This window comes from Musca autumnalis, unplaced genomic scaffold, assembly GCF_047663935.1.
Source record: "Musca autumnalis isolate F117 unplaced genomic scaffold, ASM4766393v1 scaffold_1, whole genome shotgun sequence".
Taxonomy (NCBI): Eukaryota; Metazoa; Arthropoda; class Insecta; order Diptera; family Muscidae; genus Musca; species Musca autumnalis.
Window position 1 is genome coordinate 83,767,429 of NW_027411644.1, and position 19,074 is coordinate 83,786,502.

General features: G+C 36.7%; 1 protein-coding gene across 1 annotated transcript in view; it reads right to left on the reverse strand.

The window, feature by feature from the left end:
• Lk6 (MAPK interacting serine/threonine Lk6 kinase) overlaps positions 1–8,561 on the reverse strand; it is an 86,778-nt gene extending 78,217 nt beyond the window's left edge. The window contains exon 1 of the mRNA XM_073983297.1: positions 6,503–8,561. Within this exon, the coding sequence (XP_073839398.1) occupies positions 6,503–6,758 (256 nt within the window). The 5' untranslated portion in view covers positions 6,759–8,561. The remainder of the gene's footprint in view (positions 1–6,502) is intronic.
• Positions 8,562–19,074: the final 10,513 nt, after the last annotated feature.

Consider the following 19,074-nt stretch of genomic DNA (forward strand, 5'->3'; position numbering starts at 1 on the left):
ACGAGCGAATGTGAAGTAGAAGCAAAATCCATTGAAAACAAATTTGTTTATATTAGCTCTGTTCCTTTACGTGCAAGAATCTTCAAGTTTTGCCACTTTTTACTCGAGAAGCGTTCCTTTACTTCTGACACCATACAATTCATATGTGAGCAGTTTACAACTTTTACTACTTTTGCCGGTTTTACCATTTTCAAAAGTAAAGGAACAGACCAATTATTAACAGAAAGAACTCACCAATGTATGAAGATGATATGGCAAAAAAGACATTAAGATAAACAGACAATAAATTAATTAAACGATCCTATTCTTCATGTGAGAAAGAGATCAACAAAAACTGCTAAAGTAATTGAAATAAAGAATATCAATCAAGAAACTAATAAACAAAATACAACAGTTTCTATTTAGCTTCTTCCATTTCCTTTCCAGTGATAGAAGTTCCTTTTGTTTATCCATTTATTTATTTATTTATTTTTATTTCAATTCTCTTATGCCCAGTCTTTCGACCTTAAGGCTGTACACTACAGCCTTAAGGTCGTAGTACACTACAATTGTAGTAGTATAATGCCATTATAATTTAAAATTAAGTAATTTAAGGGAGGGATAACAATACTACTCCAAAACTCAATTACTATGTATAAAAATATATGTAGTAATTATAATTAATCTATATTGAATAACATTTTGATTGATTGAATTATTATACTCCAGGAAATGAAAGGGATGTTAAACTAAATCAAAGAAATGTCCCTACATCCATCGCACCATAAAACCCACCAATTTCTCGAAACAAACAGCCACACAATTTTCTGCAATTCTTCTTAAATTACATAGGGTAGGTCATTGCAATGACACACACTAATAATAGCCATGTATGACAGCAGCCAAGCAGTAGCAGACTAGACATCTAGCCACCCAAGTAGTCTCCCCATGACACTCAGTGCTTTTTTGCTCGCAAAAATTGAAAAATTGTTACAATTATGTTTTTGTAATTTTATTTTTTTTTTTTCAACAAATCTCATCTAATTTTTTATGTTTGTTTTCGGCAAATGTTCAAAAGCCTAGACCCGTCCGTCGTCATGCACAATTACAATGTCAAATCATTTTATTGGTCACTAACCTTAAAAGTGCAGCAGGGAAAATTTTTAGTAATAAGAACGAGAATATTTTCATTGTTTTAGATTGATTATTCAAAAAAGCTGTTGGGATACCAATCTGAACATAAAAATGCAAATGACAGCCATAAAGTGGCAATTTGTAAGAATGAATGAATAAATAGTTGACACATGGCGGTAATTAGGTTATAAAAGCGATAAAATGTTAGATGTTTCGACTGATCACCACACACTAACCCCCCAAATTCCACTAAGATGATTCGAAACCAACTTCGTTCGAATTACTACCAAACTTCCGTTTTTTAAATATTTGATTTGATATTGTTTTCAATCAAAAAATCTGTGCCACAGCTAAATACCCTCTGACTATGATCGTACTAGACACAATAACAGGAGTGGTGGACCTAAATGCACTATGAATAGATCCCTAGTTTGAAAAATCACATTTTCGTAGGTGAAAAAGTAGTTGAAAGTTTCCTACGTAAACTTTCAACGTTTGTGGGGAAGGTATCATAAACAGTGAGCCTAATTATTCCACTGAACTACCCAATCACAACAGTCAGCACCAAAATCGAAACCAAAATCCTTCTTATATTGCAAGAATCAGTTGATGAAACCGTTCGGCCACCGATGTGCCACTACATCGGCAAACTTCGGGAGATCTTCAATGAGAGAGCACATCAAAGATGGTTATTGGAACCTGGTTGTAGGGTATCCAAGGCAATCTGGCCTGTGGTTTCTCGTCGAAGAACGGCTTCCCCCCTCTCACTTGGTAAGTTAGGGATGAAAATCGCGGTGAGACTAATAACAGGTCACTACAGAGTGAGATCTCTAACTTCAAAATGGGACGACAGTGGCAGACTATGTGAAGATGCGGAGGAGATAGAGACTGTCGAACATCTGCTTTGTAAGTGGCCCTTGTTGCAAACAAGGAGATACCGAACACTAGGTAGATATGAGATAGAAACTCTGACCTTTCTGTCTAACATAGATCCCATCGTCCTACCTACTCAACTTTGCCAAACATCTACCATGGCTTGGCAAAGGTCCATAAAAAACCAATAGTAATCAGACTCTTTTTCACTCTTCCAGAACACTCTCATCTATACCTTGGCATCACTCTCTACATCTCCATCCTATCTGTGCTGCACCATCAAGTAACATCTCCTACACTCACCATCATCTCATCACCTCTACCCTCATCTCATAAAACTACGTCAACACTCTAAATCTTCAGCAATAGCCCACACAGGATGAACACAATGGACCAACGGTCTCCGAGTGGAGCAGTCACCTATTATACTAGATGGCTGTGCATCCTTAAGCCTAACCTAAGGCTGAACATGTTTGTGATTTTATCTATGGACACTATGTTCACCACATTGACTGCAGAGATGAATTCCGATCACTAACTACTCCAAAATTCTTGGGGGAACGTTAGACAACAGATGACTATTGAAGCTCTTGTATGGACAACAGAAGACCTTTGAATGACTTCTATGGGCAACAAAAGACCTTCGAAGGCCTTCTATGGACAACAGAGAACATTTTAAGCTCTTCTATAGACAACAGAAGACCTTTGAAGGTCTTCCATAGGCAACTGAAGACCGTTAAAGGTCTCTATGTACAATAACAACCTTTGAAGGTCTTTTATGGACAACAGAAGATCTTTCATGGTCTTCCAGGTGGCTCGAGGTGGCTCTAGGTCTATCGACTTATCAGTTGATGAAACCGTTCGGCCACCGATGTGCCACTACATCGGCAAACTTCGGGAGATCTTCAATGAGAGAGCACATCAAAGATGGTTATTGGAACCTGGTTGTAGGGTATCCAAGGAAATCTGGCCTGTGGTTTCTCGTCGAAGAACGGCTTCCCCCCTCTCACTTGATAAGTTAGGGATGAAAATCGCGGTGAGACTAATGACAGGTCACTGCAGAGTGAGATCTCTAACTTCAAAATGGGACGACAGTGGCAGACTATGTGAAGATGCGGAGGAGATAGAGACTGTCGAACATCTGCTTTGTAAGTGGCCCTTGTTGCAAACAAGGAGATACCGAACACTAGGTAGATATGAGATAGAAACTCTGACCTTCCTGTCTAACATAGATCCCATCGTCCTACTCAACTTTGCCAAACATCTACCATGGCTTGGCAAAGGTCCAAAAAAAACAAATAGTAATCAGACTCTTTTTCACTCTTCCAGAACACTCTCATCTATACCTTGGCATCACTCTCTACATCTCCGTCCTATCTGTGCTGCACCATCAAGTAACATCTCCTACACTCACCATCATCTCATCACCTCTACCCTCATCTCATAAAACTACATCAACACTCTAAATCTTCAGCAATAGCCCACACAGGATGAACACAATGGACCAACGGTCTCCGAGTGGAGCAGTCACCTATTATACTAGATGGCTGTGCATCCTTAAACCTAACCTAAGGCTGAACATGTTTGTGATTTTATCTATGGACACTATGTTCACCACATTGACTGCAGAGATGAATTCCGATCACTAACTACTCCAAAATTCTTGGGGGCACGTTAGACAACAGATGACTTTTGAAGCTCTTCTATGGACAACAGAAAACCTTTTAAGGACTTCTATGGACAACAAAAGACCTTTGAAGGACTTCTATGGACAACAGAGGACATTTTAAGGTCTTCTATGGACAACAGAGAACATTTTAAGGTCTTCTATAGACAACAGAAGACCTTTGAAGGTCTTCCATAGGCAACTGAAGACCATTGAAGGTGTCTATGTACAATAACAACATTTGAAGGTCTTCTATGGACAACAGAAGATCTTTCATGGTCTTCCATAGACAACTGAAGCCCATTGAAGGTCTTCTGTGGACAAAAAAAAACATTTAAATGTCTTCTATAGAGACAACAGAAGACCTTTGACGGTCTTTCATAGACAACTGAAGACCATTGAAGGTCTTCTATGGACAAACAAAATATTTGAAGGTCTTTAATAGAGAATAGAAGACCTCTGAAGGTCTTCCATTTACAACTGAAGACCACTGAAGTTCTTCTATGGACAACAAAAACCCTTTGAAGGTCTTCTATGGACAACAAAAACCCTTTGTAGGTCTTCTATAGACTATAGAAGACTTTTGACGGTCTTTCATAGACACCAGTAGACCTTTGAAGGTCTTCTATAGACAACAGAAAACCTTTGAAGGTCTTCCATAGACAACTGAAGACCATTGAAAGTCTTCTATGGACCACAAAAACCTTTTAAAGGTTTTCTATAGACAACAGAAGACCTTTGAAGGTCTTCTATGGGCAACATAATACCTTTGAAGGTATTTAAGTTTGGTGACGTTACGCTGACTGATCCGAAGAGGTGGGCAAGTTATTTCAATCGGCAGTTTGTCGAGCATCCCGGGAGTGATAGGGCGAAGAAAAGAGTACTACGTTGCATTAGATCTCTTCCTGCCGAGGATAAACCACCACAATTTACAATGGATTATGTTGGGCATGTCATTAGGAACGCTAAATCATTCAAAGAGTTGGGTCCTGATGGAATCTCCATTGTAGTGCTGAAATAGCTGGATGAGCCGGAAGTCGAGCAGAGCAAGCCGTGTGATAGAACAGTGATTGTGGCCTTTGATATATCAAAGCCTTTGATACTATCCAAGCCAGGGACGTACGCAGGGGGTTGGAAAAAGGGGAAGGTTTAAATAGCATTTACCCGGATGCAGGCGCAGATGCTATAAACAACTAAGGTGTGAATACGGTCCTCGGAGAATATCCCCCATCTATCGTAGATGAGGAGCGTCAGCTGACACGACAAACCGGAGTAATTTTGGTTCAACTACGTTTGTAATGGTGCAGCCGTCTGTGGTGGTTACATCCCATCGAAGAAGCCACATTCCTTGAACTTGAGAAAGACCCAGGCCGAATTGAGCAGAAAAACGAACATACAAACATATCACAATCCCACGGCAGCGGGTTCTTACGTACCGGATTGACCCGAAACCAAAAGTATTTCGGCTTGTAAGATTTGTAATCTAAAGAAGTCCTCACTTAGATATTCTATGAGTGGATTGATCAATCGAAAGTAATTATTTATTTGTTTCTTTGCCTTATGGATAACAAAGATCCGCTGTATATGAATTTCTCTAAAGCAAGAAAATTCCTTTTTAATTCTTTTATGTTCAAGAAAAGAATATATATCTATTAAATTATAAGTTTGCAGTAAATAGCAGGACTTCGGCTGGAACACTTTGAGACCAATTTCTCGGGAAGTATGGTCGTCCTACTGAAAAATATTTATCTTTGTCACCACCACACCAATAACCAACTACGGTAAAAATTTCAAAGCTATCCGAGTAATGCCCTTAAACGAGACATAAGAAACTTTGAATATTATGTAATTCCACCCATTTCTTCTTATATCAATGATCAGCTGTTTAAAAATTTCCAATGTTCTTTTAATATCCTTTATGTTCAATTTTCCTGGAAACTCATTCACTCATTTACAAGTGTGTTGTTGTATGTAGCCTCTAGCATCCCTTCTTCCTTATTCAACAATTGGAGCATACAGCTGTAATGAGTAGGATAACAATAACTCCTCAAAGTATCAAGTAGCAACAGGTTGTTTGTTGTTGTTGTGTAGGAGGAATGGCATTCAATGCATGCACCACATATCTCTCTCATTGAGATATTTTTGTTTGGTTTTGCTGGAAATACCAAACAGATGTTTGGCGGCTTAAGCCATTAAGTAATATAAGAAGCATATTGTGCTCATTTACTGATTACATTGATTGTTTCCAAAGAAAGCAAAAAAAAAAAAAATCCCAAAAATCTAAGGCAGTGGTGCACATTAATACAATTCCAACATATGGCTGGCTGGCTGGCTGGTTGTTTGGGCACGTATGCACACAACAAACATTGAATTTTCTGCCGCCTGCCGCATAAGAAACAAAAGAAATTCTTTCTGGGGAAAGTAAGTCAGGCAAACAACCAAAACAGCAACAACACATCACATGATTCCAGTAGTAATGCATTTTACTTGCTATTATTCTTTATCTTCTTCTTCATTAACTCTTCTAGCCTGTAAACAAATATTTGATTTAATATGCCATAATTATTAAGCAATGGGATATCTTCTATATGATATACCTTTCCCAATTTCTCAATTTCTTTGTGTTGTATGTATATCTCTTCTCCTGCCTCCCTCACAATGAAATTCAGATAACAATTATTACGCTATTTTGCCTGACTGCCTGCTTGCCTGTAACCTTTCTAGTTCTGGTGGCAAACAAAGAAACCCCCAAACACAACATCGAGAGGTTTTATAAAATCAGAAAAAAATACGAAATTTTAACAAAAGATAACAAGAAATACAAACAAGGAGTAGATTTAAAAAACATACCTGAGTTTTTTAGTTCAGTGCAGCTGTTATTGCTGTCGGTGTTGCTATTCATCTCCATTAGCATTGTGGCGGTGCAGGCCTCCTCACTGCCATTCCTATTGGAATTGACAACACTTGCATAGGAACGTATGGTGCGGCCGCTGCTGCCACCATTGGTAGATGAGTCGATGTTTCGTTTCCCATCATCGTTATGATTATTGGGGGCAATTAAATCCGTATCTTCAGAGGTAGTTTCTTCTAAAATGCGTTCAACCATTTTTGTCTGCTTTTTTTGTTTGTTTTTGTTGTGAGATAGTATGGGGGGGCACGGGGGTTAAGACAGGTCCCAAAGTATAAAAAAGATGTGGGGGAGATATCTGTTGATGATATGAAGGAAGAACAACTTTCCAAAGCCACTAGTCAAAATAAACCAACTTTGCAACTTTTTCCAAACTAACTCCTCTCCCTTTTATTGCTAGCTTTTCCAAACAGGGGGAGTTTGGGGGAGTTCGTTTCCTTGTTTTGTGGTGGGGATATAATCTGCAACAGCTTTTCTGTCACCTTTCTTCTTGATTTACAACTTGTTATTGTTGCAACGTCAATGCACTTTTTTGAAGTTCTCTCGCTGAAGGTTTTCTCACTGTTGCACAAACAGAAAACACACACACTCTCTCACTATGATTTGCAATGCACAGAATTTGTTGTACTCTTCTCTGGCGCTCTTTTTCTCTCACAGAGTGCAGTGCAGCTGTTGTTATTTTTTGTTTGTTTTCTTTTGCTTTGACACACACACTCACACGATGACAGTCTTTCAAAATGGCCTCTGTGGTTTTTTGGCTAGTTTCTTTTTCTTTTAGAAGAAAAAATACTTTTTTTTTTTCAGATAAATAGAAGTTGCTTTTTGTTAAATGGAATTAAGTTTTAATTTTAATTCAAGTTTTTTGTTTCTTTTTTTAACGGAATAGAGAAAATTTTAAAACTCAAGCGCTTAATTATTGCTGCTGCTATAGAAAAAGTTTGCTGCTGTCGCTGCTCTGCCAAGTAAATTCTGCAAGCGGCCTAGAAATTGCGCATCAAAATCACACAGAATTAAAGTCTGTAATGTTTTTTAGATCAGGAAAATGGAAAATTTAATAGAATTTCCTTGGAAATTCTTTAATGTTTGGACTTAATAGTTTAGAGTTTGGGAGTTCAAGAAGAATCACATCAAATGAAATTTATACAGTGCTGTCAGCACCACTCTCTGCTGCTGCTTTTCACCGTATAAAAAGTAGTTTCGCTGCTTGGAACAACAATTGTTGCTCTGCCACTGCTCTGCAAAGGAATTCTCTTTCTATTTTTATTTGGGTTGAGTGTAGTGCAGTGCAATAGTGTTGGTTGCTTGCTGCTTTTCTGGTATTGACGAAGATGGTGAAAATAGTATTTTGTTGCTGTTGGTTGATATAATAAATTGTTCAACTTTTACAATTTCTTCTGTTGTAGTTGTTGTTGGTTTTGATCCTTTCCAATCCTGGGATTGTTCTGGCTATTCCAAAGTGTATTGCAATTCATTAAGATTTTATGGTTGATGGTGTGGGGTGGGTCTACTTATTGTTGGTTGATTTCAAATGGTTTTTGTTGGTTTTGCTACTAAAAAAATTCATCACATTCGATTGATTTTCTCATTAGGTTGGGTCATATGTGGAAAGGTCTTTGTGAAGAGGTACCTTTCCTATCTTTTTGGTTTTTGGAGTAATATTATTTTAATGGAAAAATAAAACTCGGTGTGGTGTAATGATTGGTTGGTTGGCTGTAGACGTTGACGCTGAAGGACGTTGCTGCTGCTGTTGTAGTTGCCGTCGACGACGTCGTATCTTTTTGTTTTGGTTGTGGTTGGTTTAAAAAATTGATATTTTATTTTTTCTGCGTTGTAACTTAAAAAAACAAAAAACATTCGCTGAAGTAGCGGACAAAAGCCGTTTTCTTTGCGTTCTTCGCTGCTGTTAATCACCGCTTTCTTTAGCTACCGCTCCATTTTTTCCACGCAATCCAGTTTGATGATGATTCCGAGACTGAATTGGAATCGTCAAATCACAACCCGAAGACCTACATGACAGATATCAAAGTTGGTAAATTTTGTACGGCGTTAGCAAAATCTATTTTAACGGCGTCACTTTGGGCCTCGACACATAAAGGGGTGAGTACATAAACTGCCTTGCCTGCTTACCTTGCTTGCTTCTGATAAAAGAATAAAAAAGAAAAGGGCAACCCAGTTCGAAATTTCCTCGGCCTTCTTTATTCTTTTATTTTTATTATGTCAGAAATGAAGCAGGAAAGCAAGGCAATCAGGCAAGGCAGCTTATGTACGTAGGCCTTAAGAAGCATGGCATTCTTGCTTAAGTCAAAGTGAGAACAGAATGAAATACGCCGCTTTTTTCACGCTCAGTTTCATGTCAAAGATTAAAAGCCAAGTACTACCTAATTCAAATGCTGCCTAATTAATTTGAATTAGGTAGTGCTTTGCCTTTAGTCTTTTACATGAAACTGAGCGTGATAAAGCGGCGTATTTCATTGTTTCCACCTTCATATCCATGGCACAATTACCAAGGTAGTGGTATCACACCAGCTGTTCGAATATGAGGTGTCAAATCCCTTTATAAAAAAATTCTTTTTGTTGTAATTTCCCCAACATAAAGAAAATTTTGAAATTACATATTACAAATATGTCGATGCCACTACCTGGTCGATATGCCTTGGTCATATCTGATATAAGATCAAGTTCGACCTAATAAAAAGATTTCAGAATCACATTTGAATTAGGTCGAACTTGGTCTTTATTCATTTACCAGCAAGAATGCCATGCTTCTTATGTGTCGAGGCTTTAAAGGCCAAAACAGAATCAATCGTCGCTTGCTTCCCTAAATGTCAATTTATAAAGGAATGCCAGAGCCTCTTTGCAAATCCGCCTGCGTTCTCCTTTAGGAGGCTCTGGCATTCCTTTATAATTTGACATTTGGGAAGCAAGCGACGACTGATTCTGTTCTGGCCTTAATGGCCTGGGTACATAAGCAGCCTTGCCTGAGTGCCTTGCTTTCCTGCTTCATTTCTGACATAATAAAAATAAAAGAATAAAGAAGTAAAGGGCAATCTAGTTCGAAATTGGCTCGGCCTTCTTTATTCTTTTATTTTATGTTATGCCAGAAATGAAGCAGGAAAGCAAGGCAACCAGGCGAGGTAGCTTATGTACCCAGGCCTTTAAGGTGAGAACACAATGAGAAATTCATGCTTATCCAAGCCTGAATTTGTGTAGAAGAATAAAGAAATCCAAAATCGCATTTGCATTAGGTAGTACCAAGCATTTATTTACAAGAACTTGAGCGTGAAGCAAGCAACAAAAGTCATTAGCTGTGTTCCAGAACTAAAAAGTTTTTACAATTTTTACGACTTTTACACATTTTACTCGAAAAACCGTTCCCGTACACAAAAAAATTGTAAAATGTTCACTTCTCTTTAAACAAAAATGGCGCTGAATGACGCTCTCTTTAAAAACTTTTTACTCGACAAATTTGAGCGTGTAAAAAATAGTAACATGGATGCCGGCGTCTGATTGGCTGGTACGCCGACTTTGACATTTGTTCCAGCTTTTTTGACGTTTTTTCCATTTTTGCGTTCCCGAACTTTTTGAAAAATCTTTTGTGTGACAACAATTTTTCTCTCTTTCTCTCTTTTACGAGTTTTACTATTAAAAAGTAAGGGAACAAAGCTATTGTGTTTCTACCTTTAGAGAATCGCACTACTGGTAAATGAATAAAGACCAAGTTCGACCTAATTCAAATGTGATTCTGAAATGTTTTTATTAGGTCGAACTTGGTCTTTTATCTGATATGACTTCAGCAAGAATGTCATGCTTCTTATGTGTCGAGGCCTTTAAGGCCTGCGTACATAAGCTGCCTTGCCTGCTTACCTTGCTTACATCTGATAAAAGAATAAAAAAGAAAAGGGCAACCCAGTTCGAAATTTCCTCGGCCTTCTTTATTCTTTTATTTTTATTATGTCAAAAATGAAGCAGGAAAGCAAGGCAATCAGGCAGAGCAGCTTATGTACGCAGGCCTTTACGCTCCAAAATTCATTGGATTTTACGAAATCCAGAAATACTCCCCGGTGTTTACACTTTTTTTTTGTTGACATATCACAATAATCAAGGTAGATGCAGTTTACCGAACATACATTTTCAAAACAAGTTGTTGTAAATTGCATCAGTTGTTAAAAATATACGACAATATAGAAATTTACTGCTTTATTTCAAAAATTATCGTAAAATTATCTATATATTTATTGTGTATAATATTATCAAATGAACAAATAAAAAATTATTTTATGGTTGAGACATCAAAATAATAATAAATTTTGATAGATAAATGTTGTGTTCAGAACCTGCAAAATATTACCCAGCATAAAGTTTGCATCCGCGGATGCAGTTTAAACACTACAAGTGTACGGTACATTTGCCGTTGGAGTACATCTTTTCCTATGAATTCACTTATGCATTTTACAAGAGAGCGCGCAGCTAGGATGCACTCCATTTTCGATCCAAATCACAACTTAAGATGCAGTGCTTTGGATTGAATTTATATGCATCATTCGGATTGCAATTTTAATCAGTCTAAAGATGCAATTAAAATGCAAGCCATTGCGAAATATCCCAAAATAAATAAAATGCATTTATTATTCGTGTAAAACAATAACACAAAGAACTTTATTATATAAACACAAATTTAAAAAAGTTTCCATTAAATTCAATCACATTTGAGCTTACTTCCTCTGTTCTCGATTTAATCCAAATGCATCTGATTTTCTTTCATCATCCTAAAGTTTTTTATGTTGCCTTCTCATCACTAGTTCAGCTTTCGACATGGACTCCAACTCGACTCCATTAAAAATGTCCTTCTCGTAAATTACCCCAAAAATGTTTGTTACTTATTTATTTTATACAAAATACTTCGAAATGTGTACATTCTTGTTTATCTTTTGAAGAAATGTGTAGGGATCAACCAACTTTTTTTCTTTAGGGATGCCTACAGCAACTGCTTATAAAATGTATCGAACGGAGTGCATTTTTCATAACTCTGTTGGACTATGTTGGAAGATGTTGTGAAATCATAACTACAATTGCACAACTTCCAAAATTATTCATTCTTGTTTTACACATTTGATACATTTATTTTATTTATTTTGGAATATTTTACAACGGATTGCATTTTCATTGCATCTTTAGAACGATTAGTCCCGGTCCACACTAGATTGATTTCAATTAAATAATTTCATGAAATAATTAGAATAGGGATAGGTAAGTCGACTTTCGGTTAATCGATTAATCGACTTTTTGCAGTCAAAAATCTAAAAATCGTAGTCGACTTTTGTCTGGAGGGAAAATCGCATAATCGATTATCTTGTGGTCGATTTTCGAGTTTGCACTTTTGGCGGTTTTACAGTTTCAAAAGAAAACTCGAACATCGACGAATAGTCGATTATAATCGATTTTCTGCGGTTATGAAAAAGTCGAAAGTCGAGTTTTCAGACAACTGAAATAATCGCAAGACCGAAAAATCGCATTTTTAGTTTTAGACCAAAATCGAAAAGTCGAAAAATCGATCATTGCTTTCCATTACCTATCCCTAAATTAGATCGATCAATTTTATAAAATTACTTTGGCATGGAACTAGATCTAAGAAAGCCTAATTTCATGAAATTATTTCATTGAAATCACCCTAGTGTGTACCGGGACTATCTGTATCAGTTACCAAATTACCTTGCTGGTCTCTACAGGAGGATGTGCCAGTTCCAAAGCCATCAGTTTGATGTTTCACTCTTTGGTAGAACTTTCGGACTTCTTTCTGGCTCCTGTATATCTCGATTTTTTTTCGTCTTTCCATTTCTCTCTTTTTCCTGCGGTAAGGGCGTTTCTCTCTCTCCTTTTCTCCCGATACCTTTCTCGTGCGCTACGCGTTGCTACTGATTGTAAAGTAGCCCTATATGCCGCATTTTTCTCTTCGGTAGAAGCACGATACTCCTGGTCATACCATGGATCCCTTGGTGGATGTCTCTGGTATCCAAGTACTGACTTTGCGGCTGTTTGCATGGAGTGGGCAATGTTTTGCCCATGGTACAATAAAGTAGAGGTAGGCCAGGTATGAAAATCACTGAGAAATGCCACCCTGTAGCCATGGCTTAAAACGTCAAATGGCATGGTACAATAATAATGGTAGATGTACCTGCATAGCTATCCCGTATTGCAAAAACATATGGAACTTATACCCCGGTTACACTATTGCAGGTTAACCCACTGGGTTTAATAGATCCAGTGGGTTAATCTTTGCTGGTTACACTTAGCTTTTCGAGGATATAAACTGCCAGCTGATGTTTGTTTACGTATACATACAAAATAACTAATAAAGTCGTGTTTTACACTTTTACAATTTCCCGTATGAGATATCGTCCCCTCTTTTCTCATATTGGTATATTTTACACACAGGGATACATTATTGTATCATGGTATCAAGCGCACTTTTTGTTAAAAGGTGTCTAATGTAAAAAAATAAATAATTTTATGATTTTCAGATAACTTTAGATTTATTAACTCCATAAAATCTCATGCGACCAATCGTAAACGTGTAAAACACGACAATCTCTGTTGCAAAAACAGTTGCAACTTTTGGTACTTTTTGAGTAGAGTTGGATTTTTTTGCACAAATTCCGAATACAACACTGTATTTTTGGTGGATTTGTGCCGGATTTAAAATAAACCCAGTCGCGAGAGGATTTAATTTTTGTATGGCAAATCTGGTCAGATTTGATCAGTTTAAGCAATAAATCCTCATGAAGTGGGTTAACCCGGCAAAAAGCTGTAGTGTAACCGTACTATTAGAGCTTCACTTTTTATATGTTAAAAGTGTCATATACCCCCATTATTACAAGTCTTCTTTTGTTATATTTTGGATTTACCGAACAGATTTAAAGTTAAAAGTGACGATCGAATTTCTAGGAGGAGCTTCTTGGCATTAACTTTCAATGTAAAAATTATATTTTTAATGCCTCCAAATTGGTATATTTTGCGTTTTCAAATCCATCAGATAGTAAAAGAACACATATAATAATGGCTCATAGTGTAAAAACATTTCTTTAGCTAGGCTCCAGAATATTCTTGTTGGAAAAGCGTTCCAAAAATTGCAAAAGTTCTTCCCAAACTTATGACAGTGAAAAAATGTCATTCACTTATTTTCTACTTGACAAGTTTGGCTAATCTGACATCGTGATTGCTGGCATCCGATTTGCAGATAAATGTCAGTAGAATTTTTACAAAAATTTTAATTTTTACATTCCCGTACTTTTGGAACAAATTTAAATTAATATCAATATTTGATAAATTGTTTTGATAAATTGTTCATTCGTAAGTTTTGCTAAAAAAAATAAACAATTTTATTTTGCCAGGCGAATACACATTTTTTGTCCTTGTTTTCAATTTTAAGATATAGTGTTACAGCAGAAGTTTTTTGTTGGAACAATTCAGCGATACATCTACCTTTATGATTGCATAATGTCAAAAACAGTACAAAATGTCAACCCTGCTTTTGACAGATTAGGCCATAAAAAGAAAAAATTGTAATCAGCTGTTAGCTGTGGCCTACCTTTACTTTATTCTACCATGGTTATGCCATTGTGCTGACATGTTATCTTGACGAGAAGTGCTTTGATTAAGCAATTGGGCCAGTTGAGTGGAATATGCTGTGGCTTACTGTTGTGATAGCAGCTTACCGATGTCCAACTTCCGTGTTGTGTCTGTTCGCACTTTGTTTGCAACGTTTAATCTGGTACGTACCTTTGCTGCAACAAGATAGTGGTCCGAGTCTATGTTTGCACCTCGAAACGATCGTACATCCAACACGTTCGATGCATGACTTCCATCTATAACAACGTGACCAATTTGATTTCTTGTTCTTTGATCTGCCGACAGCCAGGTGCCCTTATGAATATCGAGATGATTAAATCTGGTACTGCTAACTACCATGTTTTTTGCAGCTGCGAAGTCTATCAGCCTCATACCATTGTCAGATGTTTCGCTGTGGAGACTGAATTTTCCGACTGTTGGGCCAAAGATATTCTCCTTTCCAATTTTGGCATTAAAATCGCCTAGTATAATTTTAAAGTCGCGGGCAGGGCAACGGTCATTAGTCTCTTCTAAGCGCTCGTAAAATATATCTTTGGTCTGTTCGTCCTTGTCTTCAGTGGGAGCATGAGCGCAAATAAAGCTGTGTTAACCTCCGACCAACTACAAATCCGCAACCAAACTCATGCTTTGTGTCATGGCAGCTATAATACAGTGCGTCACCTTTAGGTGTTGTTGTGACGCCTTTCCCAATCCATCGTATTTCCTGTATGGCAGTAATGTCGTCCTTGTGATTTTCAAGTACATCTGCCAATGCGTAAACTGCACCTTCTCTATAAAGAGTGCGAACATTCCAGGTGCAGATTCGCAGATCATGGCCCTTAAAACGTTTGCGGGGTTCGTCAACTTTAGAGCGAGTTCTTTTTCTTTTCTTTCGTTTTTTCATAGTCGGCTGCTTTTTTCTAGGGGAGGATTAATAACCCGGCGCCCAAAACCATGTTTTTAACGTTATTATGGGTGAACGTTCTTATAACCGAATTTAATAAACCTATTGGGTTTTAAAAGTCATTTCGATATACTTAAAAAAAAATTCCCATACTTGCAAAGTTATCGAACAGGCCTAATTTATTTTTGTTTCGAAACATGAGAGAGAGAAGCGCATCCTTTATTTTTTTATAAAACTTTATTTCCTATCAATATAATACGAAAACACTACGCACAGTTAACACAATATCGTTGTTCCGGCCCTTAATATACTGGTACATAGGTGGTTGGGCGACTGTATCTGAAGAGGCGTTGGCACGAGATGATGGACGTAGCAGTTCTCATGTACACAAGGCGGAGAGCAAAGGCTTTATCATAGGCAGCGGTTCAATAAATGTTGACAACGTGATTGGCAGCGACTCTAGCCCAGCAACGGTCTAATGAATGTGGTTGATGGCAGTGAAATTGGCGGCGACGTTACGCCAGCAGCGGTCCAATAAATGCGGACGATAGGGCGTGTGACAGAGTCCAAGTATAGCAGTGGTGGTCTGGTACGCGCTGACGTGTTGCCGAAAAGCCAAGGTTCGTTTTGCAACCCCACTTGACTCAGACGACCCCTAAAACAGTTATAATAATGGCGGCTCGATGCCCTGCCGAATATCCAAGGTTTTGCTTTGCAACAACGGAAATACCACTACTATGCCCACAACTAGCTTCTGCACCAGTCGAGGTTCTCGTTTTACAACCTCACTCGATGAGACAAAAACTATTTCCACCAGGGATGGAAAATTCAGTACAATAGTACTTTTTTCAGCAACATTTCACTATAAAAAGTACCGAAGTACTCCTGCGGCCAATTCAGTGCCATTTCTAGGAAAATTTTATGTAGAAATAAAATGCACAATTTACACTTTGCTTTCAAGATTAAAATTTGTATTCATGCAAATTGCTAAAAAATTTAAAAATTTGGATTTATGTCCCGGGCCACACTAGAGTAATTTCAATGAAATTTTGACATGAAACTTTGCACTTTTTGGGAAAAATGCATAATTTCAAGAAACTAGTGTACACGGTTTCATGTGTTGTGCAATTTTGCTTTGTTGCAATATTCGTATGAAACAAACAGACCGTTTTATTTTACATTTTCTTTTACTTTCATGTCAAAATTCCACAGAAATTACTCTTAGTGTGGCCCGGGACTATGTAAGTAAGGAATATACATATAAGGACTATACCAAAATATGAATCTATTGGTTTGTTCCAGTACTGCAAGAATCTACTAATTTTGCAGGTTCTGGAACAGATCATATTTTTTCTTGGAGCTCTTTCACCCATTCGAAATACCAATTTACATTCATTACAGTAGACTAATTATTTAAAAGGTTTCATATCGAACGGTATCGTAGTAAATTCCAATCTGAGAACCTGCAATGCATACCTCTTCTATGTTAAGCGGGGTACACACAATCAGTTTTGACTGTCGATTTTTCGGAAATATCGATAAATGTCCAACCAACAAAATATTTTGTGGTTGCCTGATGACTGACAAAAATGAACGGCCACACTGGCAAGCAACTGATTATTTGAGCAAAACTGACAGTCAAAACTGATCGTGTGTACCCCGCTTTATTTTAATGCTGACAAATTATCGATAATCCGACTATGGTTTAGATTACTGACGTAAAACTATGTTTACATCGGCCACCAAAACATTGTTTTGTACTATATGTCTAGAATTACTTAAAAAATACTTTGTTTAGAGTTCAACATAAACAAAGCTTAACGGCAGCGATCAAAACGACAGTTAAACTATCGATAGCTTGCCAGCTCTAGGCTATATTAAAACGTATGTACATCTATACTACAGGTGGAAAACTATCGATATTCCCAACATTAGATATTTTCGATATTTCATTAAAAAAAAAACGATTGCTATCGATATTATCGTTGATTCGTCATTACCATTAATTTAAAAGTGAAAAATGTATTATGATTTTGTTGGAAACAATTGCGTTTATTTAATAAAAATTAACATTAATACATTTTACTTTTCCGAAAAATTTGTACGAGTGACTACGGACTTACTTTCTCACTTCCACGAAACCGAAAAGCCGCGAAATTTCTACTTGGGCCTAATTACGTGATTCGATATCGAGTTGTTTCGACCCGAGTACTCAAAGTTGGGATGACAACATTCGTTATCGAGTAAAATTATCGAGAAATTGAGCATAAATTTGCGAGTAATTTCTCGTAGCCAAATGGCCTATCGTAAACAAACGAAATGAAAGATTTCTTATTGTATTTTTGTTTAAAATGTAAAAAATTTTGTTTATTGGCGGTTTATAGAGGAAAAATGATATTAGTAAATAATTGTGAGCATTCTTGACACAAAATAACAAGAGAAATTGGGAAAAGTCCTTTTCAGTCGTTTTGAGAAATTGTGATAAAATTAGAATTAAAATAAATACATATGCATGCTATCATTAACCAAAAATTAGTGTTTGCAGTCGTTAAAATACAAGTTGAAAAAATATGAATTTCTGCAAAACAAAAAATTATTTAATATTAATAGCCTTCACTTTATAAGTGAACAACTTTTAATAAAGTGCATTTTAAACAGTTCATCCCCCGTTGTTTACCAAAGGGAATACTCTCTCAGAGAGGCTAAGTCAAAACACCCACCAAATTCTCTCATTTATTTTGAGAGAGAATTATTGAGGTAGATGTATTAGCAAACTGTAACATGAATGTCAAAACAATTTTGCAAACATTACTAATTTTCATATTTTCTTAGCACAACTTCATTCCGAAATTATTATTCAATGTATTGTTCAAAAAATTCCACAAATAATTACATTTTTCATCCATAATTTTGTTTTTTAGTTTTTGCTTTGAAATAAACACATTTTTTTGACATCTACCTTCATAACATTCCCTGGAGAACACATAGTTCGATTACCGGTTACTCTCGAAACATTCGATCAACGATTTCGATCGAGTCTTATCATGCCGTTTTTTTCTCGTGTCGAAAACTTATTCACGAGTAAATTCACGATCGAATCGACTCACATAATTAGGCCCCTTATTTCAATGAATTTCGATATTGAATTTTTAAAATATAATCGATAGTGCCATCGATTTTTTGTCAGCTCTAATCTATACCCACAATTCTCTATAGGAATATTTTGTACCCATATCGAATACAAAATACCTAATTTCAGTCATTTCGAGGGGATAATGAGGTTAACATTTTTAAAATACTATATCAGAACGTGAACCTGCCCTGACAAATTTCTGGGGGAGAGTTTTGTAGCCCCAATGAAAATGTCAACAATTTTGATATGATAATGTGGCTGAAACTTTTAAAATAGCGTTGTATGGGGGCTATATCGAAACGTGAGCCGATAGCGCCCATTTTCCATACGAAACATCCTAGGAGTAATAATTAAAAAATTGCGACCTGTATCTTGATTTTAACAGATGGAGGGATATGGTTATTTACTTAAACCAGATAAAGCCACTGGTCGCTTAAACGCCACAAAAAATGGTTGAAAAAATAACGTAAAACTCTGGGTTTTTCGAATATTATTGTGGCGTTTTTTTGCATTTTGTTATAGTATTGTCTGTTATCTATCAATTCACGCTTATAGAGCTTCATTTGATCTATGCATTTTCACGCAATCGACCTAAAACCCAAGCTAGTCAAAAAAATCAATTTTTTTGGTAATTTTCGAATTTTGATGAAAATTTTAAATATGTGATACAAATTTAATCATAAATGCTAGAATCATATAAATTCGGGGATTTGTTAGGAATATAGTAAGAGTAGTTTCTCAATCAAAAAACAAGGTATTGACATATAATGCTTGGTTTACATTTACGAAATCCACTCGATTTCAACTGTCAATTCCATTGCTCAAACGTCAAATGAAATCGAATCGATTTCAGATGAGTTTTCGTTTGACGT